General features: G+C 44.0%; 1 protein-coding gene and 1 long non-coding RNA gene across 4 annotated transcripts in view; one reads left to right on the forward strand and one right to left on the reverse strand.

The window, feature by feature from the left end:
- On the forward strand, positions 1-15,649 carry LOC126487058 (uncharacterized). Of its 2 annotated transcripts, XR_007588264.1 has the most exons (3): positions 2-3,680; positions 3,904-4,091; positions 14,701-15,649. It is a non-coding gene; the product is annotated as an uncharacterized lncRNA (long non-coding RNA). The 2 variants fall into 2 exon arrangements; XR_007588263.1 differs by having other exon boundaries at positions 1-4,091.
- Positions 12,291-20,616, reverse strand: part of Dgat2l6 (diacylglycerol O-acyltransferase 2 like 6) — a 21,002-nt gene continuing 12,676 nt past the window's right edge. The window contains exons 1-7 of one of the 2 annotated variants that reach the window (XM_050119678.1): positions 18,927-20,391; positions 18,416-18,526; positions 18,091-18,161; positions 17,517-17,721; positions 16,038-16,212; positions 13,204-13,415; positions 12,291-12,777 (exon numbers count right to left, since the gene is read on the reverse strand). In XM_050119678.1, coding sequence (XP_049975635.1) covers positions 12,623-12,777; positions 13,204-13,415; positions 16,038-16,212; positions 17,517-17,721; positions 18,091-18,161; positions 18,416-18,526; positions 18,927-19,083 — 1,086 coding nt within the window. In that variant the 5' untranslated portion in view covers positions 19,084-20,391 and the 3' untranslated portion in view covers positions 12,291-12,622. Of the gene's footprint in view, positions 12,778-13,203; positions 13,416-16,037; positions 16,213-17,516; positions 17,722-18,090; positions 18,162-18,415; positions 18,527-18,926; positions 20,392-20,616 lie in introns of those variants that run through there. The other variant, XM_050119679.1, reaches the window with a different exon arrangement.

The raw sequence follows: 20,616 nt of genomic DNA on the forward strand, positions 1-20,616 counted from the left end.
TAGAAAAACATTATTGTTCAATCTCTGAAGAAACAATAGTGTCAGGCAACGAATGGTCATCATCAGTGACTGCTAACATCATGAGGTGAAAGGTTTCTTTAGAATGTCACAATGAAAAGTTTCAGTGTGGCAGGGTGGCTCACACTTGTAATCCCAGCACTCGGGAGACTGAGGTGGGAACATGGGGAGTGTGAGGTTATCCTTGGCTTTATAGCAAGTTTCAAAATCTAGTCCAGGATACAGGAGACCTTGTCGAAGAAGAGGAAGAAGAAGAAGAAGAAGAAGAAGAAGAAGAAGAAGAAGAAGAAGAAGAAGAAGAAGAAGAAGAAGAAGAAGAAGAAGAAGAGAAAGAAAGGCAGACACCGTTAGCATCTGCACTGCCGATAAAACCTTAGAGTATCTGAAGAGATAGCTCTGTGCCTCCTTGGTTGAACCTGAATCTACATCCCTTCAGGCTGACATCTATTTTACAGGAATAAGGAAAATAAATAAGTTAGCATACATCATAAGGAGGCAAACAGACAAATCAGGAATATAGGATTTGCCTCTGTAGGGCAATGTTGTAGTTTTCTGTTTTAAGAAATCACTGATATGAGCAAAGTGCGGTGAAAAGGAAAGGAACAACGCCATACAAATAGTTTATAGGTCAGCACAAGCTAACCGGGAACATGGCTTGAAGGCAGCCGTAAGAGCTCAGCTAAGCACAGAGTATTATATGGGGAACTGGTTGATTTGGTTAGGTGTGATAATAGCTTTATTTTATATAAGAAAATAGGCTTTGATGTATTGGTTTTATTTTTAGATGTGATATACAGAAGGATAGACTAGCTAGGACAAGTAGTAACAGTAAAATTGGGCTAACTGTGAAATCCAGGTGACACGATTAAGGAGAGTTATCATCCTATCCTCCATACTTTGATAGATGTTAAAAAAGCATTAATTAACTTCCAGTCTTTATTTAGATAAGAAACCATATCTAAAGTTACCCCTGGCTCTAGGAGGTTCTACTTGATCAAGCCACCATTTATTTCAGATCTTCTGCTATCTTCTTCCCCTATTTAGTCTGTTCCAGTTACTGTCTGTCTGTTCCCTGACAGTTTCATGGCAAGTATACTGACTTTCCTGGGTGTTTTGATCCCTCTGCCTGGACTATCCTTCCCCTGGAGTAAGCAGGACTGGGCCCTCTCATTCAGATCTCTGCTCAAGTAATACATTACTGGGGGCCTCTCTTGCGGCTATAGTTAAAATATAATTCCCTGCTACCTACTGATCGCTAATTAAACTTTCTTCAATTTTCTTCCTGGCAGTAACTGATAGGAACATGACAGTGCTGCTTTCTTGTCTGCCTGTCCAGTTATTTTATTTCAGCTGCCAGCCCAGCATCCCGACCAGTGCCTGCCCCCTAGTAGGAATTCTCTAATTCTATATTAGAAGAGTGTATGACATCTTGAGGACATGGAGCGCCACATCACGATGACACGCCTGCTAACGTGCTAATCCTCTAGGAACACAGTGTGCCGGCCTGACCTCTGTGTGTCATATGGTATGGGTGATCTTGGGGATAAAGATAAGGCATCTAGCAGACTCTGCTTGTCTTCAGGGAGGATTTGTTTGTACAGATGCTTTGAGACTATTGCCTGGCTGACCTCCAGGCAGCCTGGTTTGTAAAGGGGGTGGAGTTCTCCTCTAGCTATCTGTCCAACTGCTGCTTCCTGACTCACCCAATTCCTGTCCCAGGCCATCCCTAAGCTCTATTTTCTTCTAGTTGCTATGGGAAACAAGAAAGCTGGTGGTTGAGAAAAACTCTACCAGATCTGGGTGAGTCCATACTACAGGCCCTAAATCCTCCCCCCCCATTTTTTTCTTCCTTACACAGTACATCCGAAGATTGCGGTGCGGAGATGCTCTGAATAGTTTTCTCCACGACAGTCTTGGGTCAGGGGACTGGTAGTAAGTTTTAAGGCCTCTTCTAACAGGGAATTCTGCCCCTCCCATCTGTTTTCCCTGTATACTCTCTCCATCGCCCAGCTTGATCCTTCCATGTCCTGCAGTCACGGGACAGGATTCAACTTGGGCCTTTGGCATCCTAGGGACACCTATTGAGAGATAGCTGGGCAGAAATTTCATTCAACTATCTTGCGCTCTACACATTCTAAAGGACATTAGACAATACTGTGATGCATGTTTGGGTGCTTGGGTAATAGTGTTGTCTCATTGAAATTTGGAACAAGGATGTCACAATTTCCTGGTAAGTATTGTCAAGGGCATTCTTTATTATCCCCCAAACCTTCCAAGTGCATTTAAGATATTCTTAATGTTACACTTTTATTTTTCAGAAGCGAACATGACAAGTGGCAACTTGCTTTTGCAAAAGACATTAAAGAACCTCAGAGTAATAAAGTGTATATCTCATAAAGATAGCAGTCTAAGAAATATTATATAACTATTAAAGAAAATCTTATTAGGCAACAGCAGAGATAGCTCAGTTGGTAAAGTGCTTGGCAAACAAACATGAGACACTGAGTTCGATCCCCAGCATGCAACCACGTAAAAAGCCAGGCAGCCAGGGTCTGTAAAGTCAGGGCTGTGAAGGTGAGGCAGGAAGTTATCTGGAGCTGCCCGCCAGCCAGCCTCGCTGAATTGCTAAAAATTCCAGGCCTTGGTTTGTATTTCTCAGCACTGTGAATTCGTGGTAGCATTAGATAACAGAATGTTCAGTTCGATCTCACTGATACTCGGTTGCAAATAACAAGCATCTTCTTGGCTGAGTTCTAGTAACCTTGCTGTAATGAAAGTGATCTCTGCTGGGCTCTGTGCACATCCTTCCTTAGTTTTGCTGCTCTACCCAACAAGTTTGCCCGTAGCTGGCACACTAGATGGGATACCTTCCTTTGATAGCGCACTCTGCTTGTTTTTATGTGCTCAAAGAGAAACAATGCTTTTGCCAAAAACAGTTACTTGGCTCATTATCTACTATTTGAGTCCAAAAATCAAAGCAGTGCGTTTCAGTTTTGTCACAACTTTTGTTGATGCTTTAAACTGCTTGGACATTTCTCAAACCCTGGAAAACTGAAAAGCTGTTCAACTGGAAGGAAACTGACCAAAAATAACTGAAGAACAGTGTAAAGGGGATCAGATTTCATGGCCTCTCCCATTGCAGACTTTTAGTGGCTTCCTCTTCAGTAACTTAGAATAGGCGCTGGAGACGGGTCTGTTGTTATCAGCACATACTGGTCTCACAGTAGACCTGAGTTTTGTCCCCAGCACACGCTCAGTCAGCTCACAACTGCTTGTAACTCCAGCTCCAGGGGATCTGATATCTCTGGGCTCTTCAGGTACCACCCCCATACACATGCACACATACCCCCCCCACACCTAAGCATAATTAAAATAAGAAAATAAATCTTTAAGAAATACTTACACTACCATCCCAAGCACTTGCCCAGACCTAAGAAAGTTGACACCTGCTTTCCCTCGCCCTAAACCAGTCTCCTTCCTCCAGTTCACCTGGCCCTCAGCTTGTGAACAGTTGACGTCATCAGTATAAACAGGACTTTGGACCTTACTGTGAGGATTTTAATTGTGAGAAAAAGGGCTTGCCTATAAATGTAACTCTGTTGCTTTCTTACTTTTTATTCTATTCTCCCCCCCACACACTTTGGCCACAATTAGAAAAAAGTGTAAGTAACTGTGTTGACAGACATTCTGTGTGTGTGTGTGTGTGTGTGTGTGTATGTGTAAGTGCATGTGTGGGTGTGCACATTTGTGTGCACATATGTGGAGGCCAGATCTGGTGCAGGCCTGGTGTTGGTAACCATAGCTGCTGTAATTTCATGAGTACAAGGGCCACGTTGTGTTCAGAAGACAGTGTTTCACAACATTCCCTTCCGTCCTCTTTCACAGGTTTTTCACCTTCTCCTTCATGGTGTTCCCTGAGCCTTGGGGATAGGGGTGATGCAGATGTCTGGGACTAAATGCTCACCAGTCTCTTCCTGAGCACCATGTGTCTTTACATTAACTGTTGCCTGTGACAAAATGAAACTCTTCTGAAGACCAGGAATGGAGCAGTACTAAAATCTGTGGCTATAAATGTAAGTATTTATGAGGCAGCTTGACAACATCTTCGTTTAGCAAACTAACAGTAATTAATTCTTCCCTAAGGTCTGTGAGCTATGGTACCAGGCATGAATTCCCTCCTATGCAGTTGGATTCAAATAGAATCAGAGCTATTCACGCCACTATTGTGACAGCGGGTGTATCTTGACTGACAGGTCAGTATTGTTAGAACATGCAGGGTCCAGCACTGGGTAAGAACATTCATGATTTTGCCCCCCAGTGGCCTACATAGCATCTTTCAGCATTGTTAAAGCTAGCCAGCAGAAAGGAACTTTCCATGTTAGTTCTAGGTTGATTTTTTTCTTTGTCCTGAAACCAAAGTGTTTGGTGTTTTCAGCAATAGGTTTTTTTTTTCCTTCTGAGACAGTGTTTCTCTGTGTCTAAAACTCTCTCTGAAGACCAGGCTGCTGGCCTCAAACTCACAGAGATCTGCCTGCCTCTTCCTCCTGAGTGCTGGAATTAAAGGCGTGTGCCATCATCGTCTGAGTCCGGCGATAGGTTCTTATCATCTGGTTGCTTTGGGCAGGCTTTCTTGCCAACTGCTCATAGGGAAGTGTTTCATGCATGGTGCTGGGATTTTTGCTTAATAAGCCATGGTTTCTGGTAGCAGCATTATCCACCTATCTAGGGTAACTTCATTCAAACTCTTTTAACTGGGTCATGATTTTTTTTTTTATTTTGTGGAAGTTTACATTTTAAAAAGTCTGAGTAATCCATGACTATGAGGTTCAGGTCCAGACATTTCAACATCAGAGATCATGTTTCAGGCAAGGGGCTATTGATCCTAAAAACCATTCAGCTCCCTCACAAGTGAAATTCTGTAATAAAGAACCGAGAGGCCACTTAATGGGCCTTGTCTGCAATATCTAATGCTTAAGCTTCTGATAGTGTGCTTCTGAGTGTGCCAAGAGCAGTTGTCTTTTAAATTAATTATATATATATATATATGTATGTGTATAAATTAGCTTACTAACTTATAGGTTTCTATAGACTTTTCATACATTGTAGCATGAGGGCCTGCTTGTTGGTTTCTATCCTGCCCAGTTCCCACAGCCATTAGGTCCCCAAAAAAATCACACAGAGAGTCTGCATTAAGTATAAACTGATTGGCCCATTAGCTCAGGCTTCTTATTAGCTCTTGTAGCTTATATTAACCCATTATTCTTATCTATGTTAGCCACATGGCTCGGTACCTTTTTTAGTGGGGTAGGTCACATCTTGCTTCTTCCATGGTCTGGGCAGGACTGGGCTTCCTCCTTCCCAACATTCTCCTGTTCTCATTGCCCCGCCTCTACTTTCTGTCTGGTTGACCCACCTATACTTCCTGCCTGGCCAATCAGCATTTATTCAAAACATGATTGACAGAATACAGACAATTCTCCAGCACCAATACATTCCTATCTCTGCTTAAACCTTTCTAGATGTCTTTTTTGATGTCTTGGAAGTGTGTCTTAATTCTAGCAATTCTAATAATTTAATTATTATTGTTTATTTTATTTATTCTATTTTTATATATGTAAGAGTGTTTTGTATGTGTATATGTACGGTCTCTGGGGCTGGAGAGATGGTTCAGTGGTTAAGAGCACTGCCTGCTCTTCCAAAGGTCCTGAGTTCAATTCCCAGCAACCACATGGTGACTCACAACCATGTGTAATGAGACCTGGTGCCCTCTTGAGGAAGATATATGGTCAGTTGTCCTCATCAGCTAGGACCGTAAACCCAATATGGACAAGTTCAACAGAACCGCCATATACGGGCTGCCCATGCATGTTTCAGCAAGAAAAAAAACAATGTAAGGGAAGTATGTGCATGTAGATTCTGGGGAGGCCAGAAGAGGCGATCAAGTTCCCTGGAATTGCAGTTGCAGAGAGTTGTGAGCTTCTATTTGAATGCTGGAAATTGAACCCAGGTCTTCTATAGGAGCAGCATAGACTGGGACTGAATGAGCATGGGGTCAAACTGGACCCTCTGAACGTGGCTGACATTGGGGGCTGACTGAGAAGCCAGTGATAATGGCACTGGGATTTGTTTCTACTGCATGTACTGGCTTTTTGGGATCCTAGTCTATTTGGATGCTCACCTTCTAAGCCTGGATGGAGGGGGGAGGGCCTTGGACTTCCCACAGGGCAGGGTACCCTGCCCTCTCTTAGGACTGGAGGGGAGAGGGGGAGAGGGAGTGAGGGAACAGGAGGGAAGTGGGAGGAGGGGAGGAAGTGGAAATTTTGACTCCTATTATTTATAAAGTAATAAAAAGTCTACTAAAAATTAAAATCCAAGCCATCTCTTTAGCCCACATTTAAGTATTTTAATTATTACTTTAGCATATAATAAAATACTGGGGTTGGAGAGACGGCTCAGTGGTCAAGAACATATGTTATTCTTTCAAAGTACCCAAGTTCATTTCCCAGTACCCATGTTGGGTGGTACACAACCACCTGTAAATTCAGCTCCAGGTCTCCAGTGATCCTATTACCTCTTCTGATTTCTGTGGGTACCAGCACTAACATGACATACACCCCCCCACACAAATATGTTTAAAATATATTAGAGAGGCCTTTAATCTCTGTAATCTCAACTGCTCAGAGGTTAAGGCAAGAGAATCACAAATTTGAGGCCTACCTGGATTACAGAATGAGTTCCAGGCCAGCATGGGTAACTTTGTGAAATCTTGTCTCAAAATCAATAGTAAAAAGAGGGCTGGGGCTCAATGGTAGGGCACTCGGTTAGCTTGTGGGAGGCCTTAAGTTAAATCTCCAGTATAAAAAAGTGGGCAGTTTTCCTTTGTTGGCTACTCTATCAACATAGAAATGTTTTCCATATTTCAATAATTGGATAAGACTTTACTAGTGATGCAGAATTCTATATGGAACTTATTTTTATCAGTGTATATTAAGTGTACAAAATAATGGGTTTAATTGTGACATCTTCATATATATAATGTATGTATTTGAAGGGGATTCTTCTTCCTTCTTTTTTTCTGGAGGTGGGTGGGGTGAGGCTGAGTTTCTCTGTGTGGCCTTGGCTGTCCTGGAACTCACTCTGTGGATCAGGCTGGCCTTGAACTTACAGAAATCTACTTGTCTCTTCCTCACAAGTTATTCCAGCGTGTGGAGGAGGGAGGCTGAGAAAAGGAAGATTGCAAGTTCAAAGTCAGCTTGAGATACATGAGCTCCAGGCCAGCTTGTGCTACACAGCAAGAATCTTTGTTCAAAAAGTTGAAAACAGCGCACAGACTAGAAGAAAAAAGATCTACAAGCCATATGTCCAATGAGCAAATAGCATCTAAAATTTATAAAGAACCCACAAAATTCAGTATTGAAGAACTAATCTATGGCCTAACGAAATGGCTCAGAGAATAAAAGTACTTGCTGTACAAGCCTGACAACTTGAGTTTGAGCATCAGAACCCAGGGTGGGTGGAACTGACTTCTACACCACATCACACCACACACACACACACACACACACACACACACACACACACACACTAAAAACAACACAATGTCTTTCAGTGAATAAATGGTTAAACAACTGTGCCACAACCAGGCTATGGAACAGTTACTGCTCAGTCAAAGGAAGGCTATTTTGATACGTGATAACTTAGATCTTTAGGGCATTGCGCTTAGTGAAAAGAGCAGATCTCAGCAGATTGAACACTCTCTGATTCCACTTGTGTACCATCCTTGGAATGACACAGCTTTAGAGATGGAGAAAGCAGGAGTAATGCTGGGCAACATTAGTAAAGGCAGTATTTTACTGAATAACATGGGGCATTTCTCTGTGTTGATGAAACAGTTCTATAGTATGATGAGCATAATGGCTATACTAATCTATGTGGAGAGCCAGTTGTGCACACAGAAGTGCTCACAGACATAAGCTATGCATGTGAATATAGGGAACATGGAATGAGGCCTATTTTCAGTTAGCAATACTGTATCAAGTTAATTGCCTGTTTTTATACTGCATTACATTTCTATAAGATATCATCATTGTGTGAAGCTGGATAAATGTTCAAGAGATTCTACTCCTGTGACTTCTGGTGAACTGACAAGTTACTTTAAAATAAGACTCATTAACATTTTACCATGATTATTTTTCCTTTAAGACCCTTCTTATTTTTTTTGCCACTTATTGGGATTGAACCCAGAACCTCATGAAATTAGTAAAGCACTGTTCAATTGAGCTATATGACCCAGTGGCAATACTTTTCCTTAAATATCCCCTTTTCTTTGAGACAGAATTCACACAACACAAAATTCACCATTTCATGGGAGACTAAGCCAGGAAGCTGATGGGTTCAGAACTATCCTAGACCACATAATAAAAGTCTTTCTCAATAAAGCTCAATATTTGTAATGGGAAGAAACAGACTTTAAAAAACTTTTTGAAAAAAAAGAAAGAAAGGGGGAAAAAACTACCTAAAACACCTAAACCAACCAATGAACCAACCAAATAAACAAAAAACCCAAATGTTTAAACTAATATTTCCCCATGGCTTGCTGGGCCTGCTTTCTGACAGTAGCCAGGACCACCAGCCCAGAAATGGCGACACCACAGTGAACTGGCCCTCCAGAACCAACCATCAATCAAGAAAATGCATCCCAGAGTTTTCCCATGGGCCATTTTGGGCATTTCCTCAATTGAGATTCCCGCTTCTTAAATGACTCTAGCTTATATCAAGTCGAAGTAAAACCAACCCCAAAATATATAGTAACTCAATGCTTAATTTTTTGAAGAATGTCAGTATTTTCCTAAAGTAGCGTCACCATTTTATATTTTCATAAGCAATGCCCAAGAATTCTGGTTTCTCAACATCCAACAGATAGTTGATGCTGTCATTTTTATAGTTTTAGCAGTGAAAGGGTTTCAAGGTGATACTGATTTGTGTTTCTAGGGATACGCAGGCATGTTACCTACTCTCTAGGGCTGTGGCTTATAGCATAGCTGTCCTCTTTTTTCCAGCTAATATCCGCTTATGAATGAATACATATCAAACTTGTCTCTCAGGGTCTGGGTTACCTCACTCAGGATAATTTTTTCTAGTTCCATTCATTTGCCTTCAAATTTCCTGGTGCCATTGTTTTTAACAGCTGAGTACTACTCCATTGTGTAAATGTACTACATTTTCTTTATCCATTCTTCCATTGAAGGGCATCTAGGTTGTTTCCAGCTTCTGGCTATTACAAATAATGCTGCAATGAACATAGTTGGGCAAGTGTCCTTGTATAATTGAGCATCCTATGGGTATATGCCCAAGTGTTATATAGCTGGGTCTCATGGTAGGTTGAATTTTGTCGAAGGATTTTTTTCAGCATCTAACGAGATGATCATATGTTTTTTTCAGGTTGTTTATATGGTAGGTTACATTAACAGATTTTTGTATGTTGAACCATCCCTGCATCTCTGGAATGAAGCCTAATTGGTCATGGTGTATGATCTTTTTGAAGTGTCCTTGGATTCGGTTTACCAGTATTTCACTGATTATTTTTGCGTCAATGTTCATGAGTGAAATTGCTATGTAATTCTCTTTGTTGAGTTTTTGTGTGGTTTGGGTATCAGAGTGACTGTGGTCTCATAGAAAGAATTTGGCAATGCTCCTTCTGTTTTTGTTTTTTTGGAATAATTTGAGGAGTATTGGCATTAGCTCTTCTTTAAATGTCTGGTAGAATTCTGCGTTAAAACCATCTGGCCCTGGGATTTTATTTTACTGGGAGACTTTAAAGACTGCTTCTATTTCCTTAGGGATTACTGATCTTGATTTAACTTTTGTAAATGGTATCTATGAAGAAATTTGCCCATTTCTTTTAGATTTTCCAGTTTTGTGTAGTACAGGTTTTTGAAGTGTGACCTAATGGTTCTCAGGATTTCCTTGGAGTAATGTCCCATTTTTTGTTGTTTCTACACTCTTAATTTCATTTAATTGACATAATTTTCTAATGAACTATTTTTCCTGACATACACCGGACACAATTGTGATGGCTAATCTTACTTGTTAACTTGATAACATCTGGAATCAATTAAAACTCAAGATGCTGCAAAGGATTGTGTTAATCAGATTACCTCAAACAGGAAGTCCTACCCTAAACCTGGGTCACACTTTCTGATGTCAGTTCACAAGGAAGAAGGAAGCTTTGCTTTTGCCTGCTTGCACCCTTTTGTTGACAAATTCATCTATCCTGTTGTGAGTATTCCTTCACTGGTATTAGAACCAACTTCTTTGTGATTTAACATAGACTGAAGATCAGAAGCTCTCCAGGAATCCATAAGGGCTCCAGCACCAGATTGGGAATGCTGAGACATCCAGCCTAGCAGACTGAAAAACTACTAGAGTCTCTGCTTTCTTGTATTCATTCTACAGTTCTGTTCTTTAAAGAACCATGCCTATTTTGTCTGGCTTAAGAACTAGTTTTGTCCACTATGTTCAGCGAGACCGGTTTTAACCCGGGCTTTTTCAGACCCAGGCCTGTTGGCCTTGGTGAGTTCCTGATAGAACATCCCCATTGTCTCAGTGTATGGGTGCACCCCTCACGGTCCTGAGTTCCTTGCTTGTGCTCTCTCTCCTTCTGCTTCTGATTTGGACCTTGAGATTTCAGTCCGGTGCTCCATTGTGGGTCTCTGTCTCCTTTCATCGCCTGATGAAGGTTAATATTCAGGAGGAAGCCTATATGATTTTCTTTGGGTTCTCCTTCTTATTTAGCTTCTCAAAGAACCTGAATTATAGGCTCACATAGTGGACAATGAGGATTACTGAGACCTAAAGAACAATGGCAATGGGTTTTTGATCCTACTGTACCTATTGGTTTCGTAGGAGCCTAGGCAGTTTCGTGGATGCTCACCTTACTAGACCTGGATGGAGGTGGGTGGCCCTTGGACTTCCCACAGGGCAGGGAACCCTACTGCTCTTTGGGCTGACGAGGGGGGGGGACTTGATAGGGGGGGGGGAAGGGAAATGGGAGGTGGCGGTGGGGAAGAGACAGAAATCTTTAATAAATAAATAAATAAAAATTAAAAAAAATAAAATAAAATATAAAATAAAATAAAATCCCTAAAAACTGAAAAAAAAAAGAACTAGTTTTGTTGGAGGACTATGGGACATTATGTAAGGGAATTTGATTGCCCTAGGGATGTAGTGCAGTAGCCTGAGTGGTTAGCATGCACAACACTCTGGCTTGATCCTCAGCACTGCATCAAACCAGGTGCTGGCACATGCCTATCTATAATCCAACGTTTCCGGGAAAGAAGGCAGGAAGATCAGATTTTCAAAATTGTCGTCAGCTATCTAGTGACTTAGAAGCTAGATAGGCTTGTGGACAATGTACAACAATGTGTACTTGTGTGAAAGGGTTCTGTGTGACGATGCCATGTACAATGTACATGCATATGCAATGAGGTGTTTCAGAGAAAAAATGGAAATCAAACTGATAAATATGCCTCTAGAAAATGAGGGAGTAGTGATCTAGGTATGTTGGAGAGAACTTTGGTTTGGAATTTGTGAGACATGGGTTTGAATGCTCACTGTATACAAAATCATATGGCTTTGGACAAGTTACTAAATTTCTAAGGAGTCTAGCTACTGGTAAATGCGGATGATGGTAAATACAGTCTCATAGGGATGGTGTGACCACTGGGACAAAAGATGTGAATTTGATGATCTAGCATATAGCAGGTATTTGACATCAAATTAACTTATGGCTGTTGAACAGTCTGGTCACACCCTCCTTCTGGTCCAGGATGGTTTCCTGTGGGATCAGAAGCAGCAGCTGCTCTGTGGACATCTGGCCCAGTTGCTGGGCTTTTGCTCTACTGTGAAGCACCTGTGCTTCCATTCCTTCACCCTTTATATGAAAAAGCATCAAGGACGGCTGAGGCAAAGAAACGGGTTGTCTGCACATTAGCAGAACTCCAGGGTGACTAGGAAGGAGTTGCACAGTGCTTTATTATGGAGCTTCGTTGTTGGGGGTGAAACAGGGCCATCTGAAACACCAGCATAGTTGACAGAGTCCTATCTGAATTCGGAAGCCACAGTTCAGGCCCCCTGCTGACCAAGTCCTTAAATAATAAGGGCCTGGCCTTAGGGGATCCAACCCAGTTCTCTTCTAAGTCGAGCTTCCAAGCTTAACCCTAAATACTAACGACGAAGGCACCAAGGTTTGTGTGGAAGGAGCACAGAGTTCGTTGACTTCTCATTGCTTTTATTATGGAGTTGATGACCAACTTCCAAGACTCCTAAACTGGGTCATTGTCATAAAGCACCAAGGCGTGACAGACCTACCCCCTCTGTTAGTTAGCCTTCACCAGTCCTCTCCTGTCTTCCCTTTACCCAGTCTGTCTTGGCTACATGGGTGGGGGTTCAGTTGCTGGACTGCCAATTCATTCAGCACTTCTGGCTCGGTTGGCATCTCTTCACATCTTTAAAATCCACCTCTGTCCCCATATTCTCCCTTCCCTGTGGTTTCACTCAGATGTCTTCTGGATTTGAGCTGTAGTTACGGAGATTCTGGATCCTGTTATATAATTGTCAACTCCTGGGTCTCAGAGAAGCCATATTCCACTTTGTGCTGGTCAAACAGCTTGCGTAGGGCACTGATGTAAAGCTCAAAGTACTTTGTCACCGTCTCCTTGTCGGGATCATTGAGCTTGGGGATTGGCAGGGGTTCTCCAACTATGGAGGAGAAGAGACAAGCATCAGAGTCCCTACCCCAAGGACACCACCCACACCTCAGTAGGGATCCCGTTCCAACAGTATCCAGTCCCCTCCCTTCCTTCTTCCCTCTTGTTGCAGTTATGTTTTGGCGCTCATTCTCTGGTCACTTAAGTTTCACCAGTGTTCCGGAGAATGAAAGCAAGCACAGAAAAGAGCTGAGTGGGTGTAGTTGAATAAGGATGTTTCTCTGACAGCCGATGAGCTCTGTCCCACCTATGGATGCTCCCCACTGTTTGACTGCCCTTACTACCCTGCTTTCAGCTGCACCTCTTGCAATGCCCCTTAGTAGACCCTGGCTGTTGAGCCAGATTGCCTGGGGATTGGTGGCCGACTTTGGGTGGAAGACCAAGAACTTGAGTGGCCTAGGAAAAGCAGAAAACTTACCAATGGTGGTAATTGGGTGATTGAAAGGTAAGAAGCCCCAGGACCCCCGAGTGAGGCCCCTGCCATGGAAAGTACAGAAGTTTAGGCCTAGGATTGTTTTGCCAATTTTCTGGAAGTTTTTTTGGAAGAACCTTAGCCATGTGCCTTCACGGAAGGTCTCTTGGTTGAAAACCTCATTCTCACCAAAGGTGTAAGATGGGACAAGGTACGCCCTGCAAAGAGAGAGGCAGCAGTATGAGCTGAGGCAGCCCCCCTCACCCCCAGCAACACTCTGTCTGAGGCGGGAACATCCCCAACCTCTGAACAACAGGATAAGATTCCAAGCACCCAGACATCTCCGGTCTCATGTTTCATTCCTGCCATCCCACTTCCTCCAATGGAGCATCAGTGTGGCTGCTGCATCTTAGCCCATGATGGGAAGAAGTAGCTCAGGAGACTTAGTCCCTTCATTCGGCATCCTGCATGATTTCCCCAAACTATACAGGCATACATGCCACTCCCCTGCTTGAAGTTCTCCCAGAAGTCCTCACTGCAGCCCTTACTGCTTAGCACAAGCTCAGTGCCCTTGCCCTTTCTGTGTGGCCAGGTTCCCCACTACTCTTTTTTTCTTTTTCGAGACAGGGTTTCTCTGTGGTTTTGGAGCCTGTCCTGGAACTAGCTCTATGTAGACCAGGCTGGTCTCGAACTCACAGAGATCCGCCTGCCTCTGCCTCCCAAGTGCTGGGATTAAAGGCGTGCGCCACCACCGCCTGGCTAGGTTCCCCACTACTTAACCACAGTTAGTGTGCCAAGTGTTCTCTCACCTGTCTGTATGTTCTATTCCCTCTGTCTTCTCTCTACGTGACAAAGCCCATTTGACCGTTCAGTACTCCGACTCCCCACTGCGGATTTGTTATCCCTCAGCTAGTGCTTTTCTCTCTCCTTCTTATAAGGCTCTGCCTTATAGTCACCTCCTTACCCGGCTGACCGATCAGAAGTGAAAACCCTGACAGTACTCATTGAATCCCTGGGGTTGGGTCTGGGGCAGTGCTGCATATATTATCTGGTTCCTCATCCAATGCCTGAGCTTTCACTTCTGTTTGTTTACTTACTGTACTGGTTTTGAGGTGCTGGGGATTCAGCCCACAACCTCGCACATGCCAGGTAAGTACTTTATCACTAGGAAGAACCCCAGGCATTAAAATTTTTTTTAAAGCTGGAGACAGGATCTTGCCAACTTGTCCAGGCTGGATTTGAACTTGTAGTCTTCCCTCTTCAGATTCTAGAGTAAGGGGAGTTACAGCCACAATGTCTGGCTCTTTTCCCATTTCATTCTGACTGGCAACTCCTACTCATATTTTAACTTTAACATGGTTCAGATGTCACTCTCGAATGAAAGATCTAGTCTGGGACAAGGTCTTTCTATAAATTGATGCTGTCATGGCAATTTGCATATGTCTCATGTATCACATGTCATTTTCCCAACCCATTTCCATTGAGTTCTTTTTTCTGTGCCAGCACTGTTTTAGGTCATGGGGATACACCAGTGAACACAAAGGAAGAAGAAAAATCTCCATACTCATGGTGTTTATCAGCAATGGAGGAGGCCATGGGAAGAATAGTAAGCAGTGAAGTCAGGGAAGTGGCCGAAGACCAGCTTCTTCAAGACCTTTTGCTCTGTGTGGCCTGAGAGTCATTGGGAGCATTTTGAGATATGATACAACTTGACTCATGGTTACCAGGATTGTTCTAGCTACAACTGGGAATAGAATCTTGGTGGGGGAAGCAAGAACAGAGGCAGAAAGAGCAGTTCCAAGAGTTGTAATGATCCAGTAGAGAGATAATGGGTGCTTAGATAGTAGTTCTAATGTATGGGGATAGTAGTTGGGATGTAAAGGAGCTGGAGTCTGCATATGTTTTGTTATGATATGTGCATGTATTTGTCATCTACATTAGACTGTGAGTCCACAAGTGCCAGATATTGTTTATTCCTGTATTTCAATGTCCTATACTAACCTTGATACACAGTAGGTATTTGACAGCTGCTGCTAACACTCTCTGGGGAATCCCCTGATCGGTCATGCCCTGAACTCTCAGCCAGTCCCTTCATTGCCCTTGGGTGGTTGGTGCGGGGAGGGGGGGGGAAGAGGGGGAAGTGGTGCAGGAGAATTGTCTGTATTCTGTCAATCATGTTATAAATAAACGCTGATTGGCTAGGCTGGAAATATAGGCAGGAAAACCAGACAGGAAGTAGAAATGATGCAATGAGAACAGGAGAATTCTGGAAAGGAGGAAGTTGATTACTCCCATTCCTGCCCAGACCACCGAAGCAGAAGGATGTGATCTGCCTCACTGAAAAAAGGTACTGAGCCACATGGCTAACATAGATCAGAAAAATGGGTTAATCAAGATGTGAGATTTAGCCAGTGAGAGGCTAGAGCTAATGGGCCAATCAGCTTATAATTTATGGAGACTTATGTGTGATTTTTCTCTGGGACTAAACAGCTGGGGTACCGGGCGGGACAAAAACTCCAACAGCAAGCAGGTCTGGGCCCCCACTCATGTTACAGGTGGTCCTCAGGGCCTCCCAGTGAATGAGAGAACACAGCCACTCTCTCTCAGAGTGCCAGACTAGTGGATCCTTTTCTGCTCTTCTTTCCCCAACTTCAAGATATAAAAGTGCCCACCAAGTGTTTGGGGATTCAAATAACACCCCCAGGCATCTGTGAAGGGCAACAGGAAATAATCAGAGGAAAGGGGTATCTAGCAGGTTTCCCAGAGAGGATGTCATTGTAGATAGAGCTACAGAGGGCTAAGGCACCATGACAAGAGAGTTCCCGGACCTAAAGACCCACCCTGTCTTCAGTGCTAGCTTCACAAAACCTTTATGATTTTTGAGGTAGATTGTGGAGACTCCCGGGCGGCACAAGAGGGCTTCAGAAGCTCCACCCACCACAACGATCACAGCATTGCCAGAGCCTTTCTGGGTCAGCTTGTGCTTCAGGGCCAACTCACTCACTGGACATATACCTGTGAAACCAAAGAGTCATGTGGACAGAATGAACTTGGCGCCCAAATGTGGGAGAAGGCTTCTCCTAGGATCTTCCTGCTAGAGACAGTTACCGTCTTCTGTCTTCGGTCTTCATGCCTTGGGTTATCCCTAGCCTGAGAAGGTATTCTTAGTGGCAGCTGCTTTCTTACCTTGGTAGGACTTTGGGCTTCTACGGTAAGGGCTATACTGTTTTCCCCCTTGCTTTTATTTATAGTTTCTTGTCTTCCGGATGAACCCTTTCCCTTTCTCCCCATAGACTGTAGAGCTATCTTACTTTCTGTCCAGGCTGACCACTATGGAAATCCCCCAGAGGTATTTCTTATAGAGGTAATCAGGGTAGCCACCACCAGTGTGCTTCCTCCCTAAGAGTAAGCTGCTGAAAGGACCCTTTGACTCGGATTTTGGGTGAGCAGGGAGACCAAGCCAAATTGAAAGGTAGATGAACAATGGAATGTGGATGACATTCTGTTGTTCAACAAAAGCTGCAGACATTCATCACTTTAAAATCCCATTTTTGCATTGAATTAATCTTCTGTCCTCTACTGGGATGGCAGAATTTGCGTACAAGATCTAGTCATCGAGAGAAACCCTTATACCTGGACATAGCAACCTAAGAGGGGTACTGAACCGTCTTCTGGGATTCCCCTCAAGATAAATGTAGCTTACCTTTAGTTTGCCTTCAGCTGTTTGGTGATGTCCAGAAAGATAAACATTCATCCAGAGAGAAGGGAATCTGTCACAGTGTCCTGGTTTGAAGCCTGGCACTGAGAAGTTATCCTGAATTCTGATGGGTGATTGTCCTTTATCTTTTTGCATATTAAGCAAGGATGAAGGGATTCCCAGGAAATGCAGGACATGGACCAAGATTGTATGTACTAACTGGCATGAGAGACTTTATAAAATCTTTATGGTGCCTTGGAAGGAGAGCTGAAAGGAGCCAGGTGCCATCTCAGGAAAGAATCTGGTACGATTTCCCCTGTATTTACATTTAGAATGCTGCTTTTACTCTCTGCTTTCCATTTGGGCTTGATTCTGCACTTAGCCTTCTGATTACCCTTTGTAAGGAATCCTGGCAACTCGAGAATGTCTGTAACTTGCCCTGCTGCCCAATCGAACTGCCTCTCATCCTTTGTACAGAAACTGATGCTAGGATACATACTCCCAACGCCAGCTGAACTCTTTAACAAAGTCAACCAAGTTTTCTATCACAAAGAAACTGTGGCACTTATTGGGGTAGACATCTTTAGTTGGATTTCAGAATGGGATGATATCTTGTACCTACCCATGGACATTACATACTCTCGCACAATTGGGATCCAGAAGATTCCTTCCAAAGTTGCTAAAAAGGGAGTGATTGATGGGAAAATCCTGGAAAAGCCAGTGGCCTCAGTAGCAAAGTTGACGAAGGCACCAAAAGAGAGAACGCCATGGGGGTGGTTGACGATGATGTAGTTCTGCTTGGGAGAAAGGTCATGGGTCTTCACCAGCTGTTAGAGGAAGATTGAGGAAGACTGATAAAGCAGAAGGAAGAAAGGATGTGAAAACTCAGAGCCAAGCCAACAGCCTCTAGATCTTTGCTCATTAGGATGTTATTGTCATGGAGATCTCCAGGGATCGTGGTGCTAAGTGATGCTGGCCTGGGTTTGACACAGTAGAAAAGTATTGCTCACCCGTCTCTCCACCTGCCCATCTATTTTGGATTTATGTTCTACATCAGGCCTCTAAGTGTTCGCTTTCACTGCCAGCCGTCAGAGCCCTTGAAAACCTGGGTCTCCTTATGGACGGGGAGTTCAAGCAATAAGGAGCAAGGCCATCTGGAAGAAAGATAGGCACACAAAGGAAAGGCACTTAGTTACCTTTACTGGGAAGTAGCTTTGGAAATACTTCCAGAGAGTCCAGTTTCGCACCCAAGCTGAACGCCTACCGTCTGTGGACAGAGGACAAAGGGAAGAACGAGTGAGCCATTGCTAGTCCCTCTACCCCTCCCAGAGCTGAAGAAGAGTTTGCCCTTTGTTCCTCAGGCTACAGAAGCAGCCTCATTCTTAGGCGCTTAAAGCTTCATGGGAAGCCAGCCAGACCTTTCTCCTCTTCTCCTCATCGTTCCATCCACTTCCCTCTTCCCTGTCCCTATGACTCCACCCTTAGCACAGAAGGGCCCACAACCCTGCCCACATCTCTTACCTTGGCTGTGTGTGTTCCAGTCACAGACAAGCCAGATTAAGGAGAGCACGGCTAAGGGCCATAGGCTACTGAAGAGCAGGCAATAGGGTATACCTAAGATGGGAATAGCTCCTGAGGAGACACAAACGATACATGCCCTTCAGTTTCGCTCAAGGCTTCATACACCTCTCACAGCCTCATGTCACCTCTGCCTCTCCACTGAGGGAGCAGGCAAGGCTGCTGTGGGGACCTTCTTCTCTTTTCCCCTCAGCCATTGCCTATCTCTTGCTCTGCCTCAGGCTGCTGTCTGGGTCCTTGGATCTGGGTCCTCCTGAAGTCTGAGATGAAGTTCTTAGAGCAGGCCTTCAGCTCGAGTCAAAGGACAGAACTGCTTGGCAAAAGGGAAGAGAAGCACTTTGGGCTGGTGGCTGATTGTCCTCGCCCTGGCAGTTCAGGAAATTCCTTACAAAAGCTAGATTTTCCTTGCTTTGTTGAACTGATAGGACCACACATTCTGAGGGTAGAGGCCTACCTGCAGTGTCCAGGCAGTGTGACGCTGTGAAGAAAGTGTAGATTAGAAACCGCTTTATTGTATTTATTCTGTTCGCTTCAAAGGCTGCCAACTGTTCAGAAGAGGGGAGTGTGACTCTGTTAGCAAAGAGACATGAGAGGCTGGAAAATGCGTACATGTTACGTCCTACAGCAGTAACATAACACTGTCTTTGTTAAATAAATTTGTTCATTTAATAAAAAAACAAATTTATTTTTTCTCCTGAGATGGAAGCCAGGGCCTTGTTCATGCTAGACAAGCGCTCTACCATGGAACTACATCCTCGGCAGTGGGGTCCACTTTAAATCAGCATAAAGTCTTAGGCCACTTGCTCCGAGTACTCCAGGGTGCAGCTCACAGAGTGCAGCTTACAGAGGCCCTTATGTTGCTAAGACATCAACACAGGCCGGGCATAGCGGTGCATACCTTTAATCCCAACACTCAGGAAATAGAGGCTAGCCTGGTCTACAGAGTGAGTTTGAAGACAGCCAGAGCTACATAGCGAGACCCTTTCTCAGACAAACAGATATATGAAAAAGACACCAAAACAGCAGGTGTGGTTTTGAGATGGTGTCTCAGGGCTAGCCAATCCAGTGCTGCGCATCCAGTATGAAGAGGAGAGGGTTTTCTTGTGTTCGCTTCAGCTAGGGCTGCTGTGGTACTGGGTACAGCCTTTCCCCAGCTCCTCAAAATGTCCAGGGCGGTGCAGATTTTCTGTCGCCTCTCTGACTCCCACAACAGTCTGCTGTCAGTGTTCCTACACACGGGGAAGGGGAGCTCCCCAGACCATGCCAAGCCCTCTGATACCTCCTCTAAACTTCCTCCCTGTTTGACTTTGATGCTTAAGCTAGAACTACCAGGAAACCGTCCACCTCTTCTGATAGCCGCTCTTTCGCTTTCTCCAGTCTCCTGTCTTCTTGTAGACTCCAGCAGACCATGCCTGTATGTCAGCACTGTTTTCTGACCACAAATGTGGGATTTCAAGAGGTAGAAGAGCTGGCGTGGTGGTGCAACCTGGTGATCTTAGCAATGGCAGGAGGACCAAGAGTTTCAGGACATCTTTGGATACCTCATGAACCTGGGCTACATGAGACTCTATTTCAAGGAGAGAGAGAGACAGAGACAGACACAGAGACAGAGACACAGAGATAGAGACACAGAGATAGAGACACAGAGATAGAGACACAGAGAGACAGAGACAAAGAGAGTCTCTATATACTGTTGACTGTTCTGGAACTCACTGCATAAACCAGGCTAGCCTTGAACTCACTGAGATCCTCTTACCTCTGCCTCCTGAGTGCCAAATGCCTACTAGGGATTGGAACCAGGGTCTCACAGATGCTATACAAGCCCTCTACCACTGAGCTATGCCCCCAGGATGAAAGTCTGAATCTTCTAAGGATAGCTCCTCTCCTCCTAGGAGTTAGAGCATCCATCCTGCTCTTAAAAATGTGATGTCCAGTCACCTTTCAGCTCACCCCAACACATGACCCAAATAAAACCTGTGTGAAAAGCAGCTAGAGGGAAAATTTTCTAATATTCTCACTTTGTAGAACTGTGGGGGGAATCAACCAAATTCCTTTTGACACAAAACTTTTGGTAGCCTCCGATGGGCATGACCACTGGTTCTCCACTTCAACCAAATCAGGGTCTGTAGGCCCTGACAACAGGA

Source organism: Alexandromys fortis, unplaced genomic scaffold (assembly GCF_014885135.2).
Source record: "Alexandromys fortis isolate MF-2015 unplaced genomic scaffold, M_Fortis_MF-2015_v1.1 scaffold_155, whole genome shotgun sequence".
Lineage (NCBI taxonomy): Eukaryota > Metazoa > Chordata > Mammalia > Rodentia > Cricetidae > Alexandromys > Alexandromys fortis.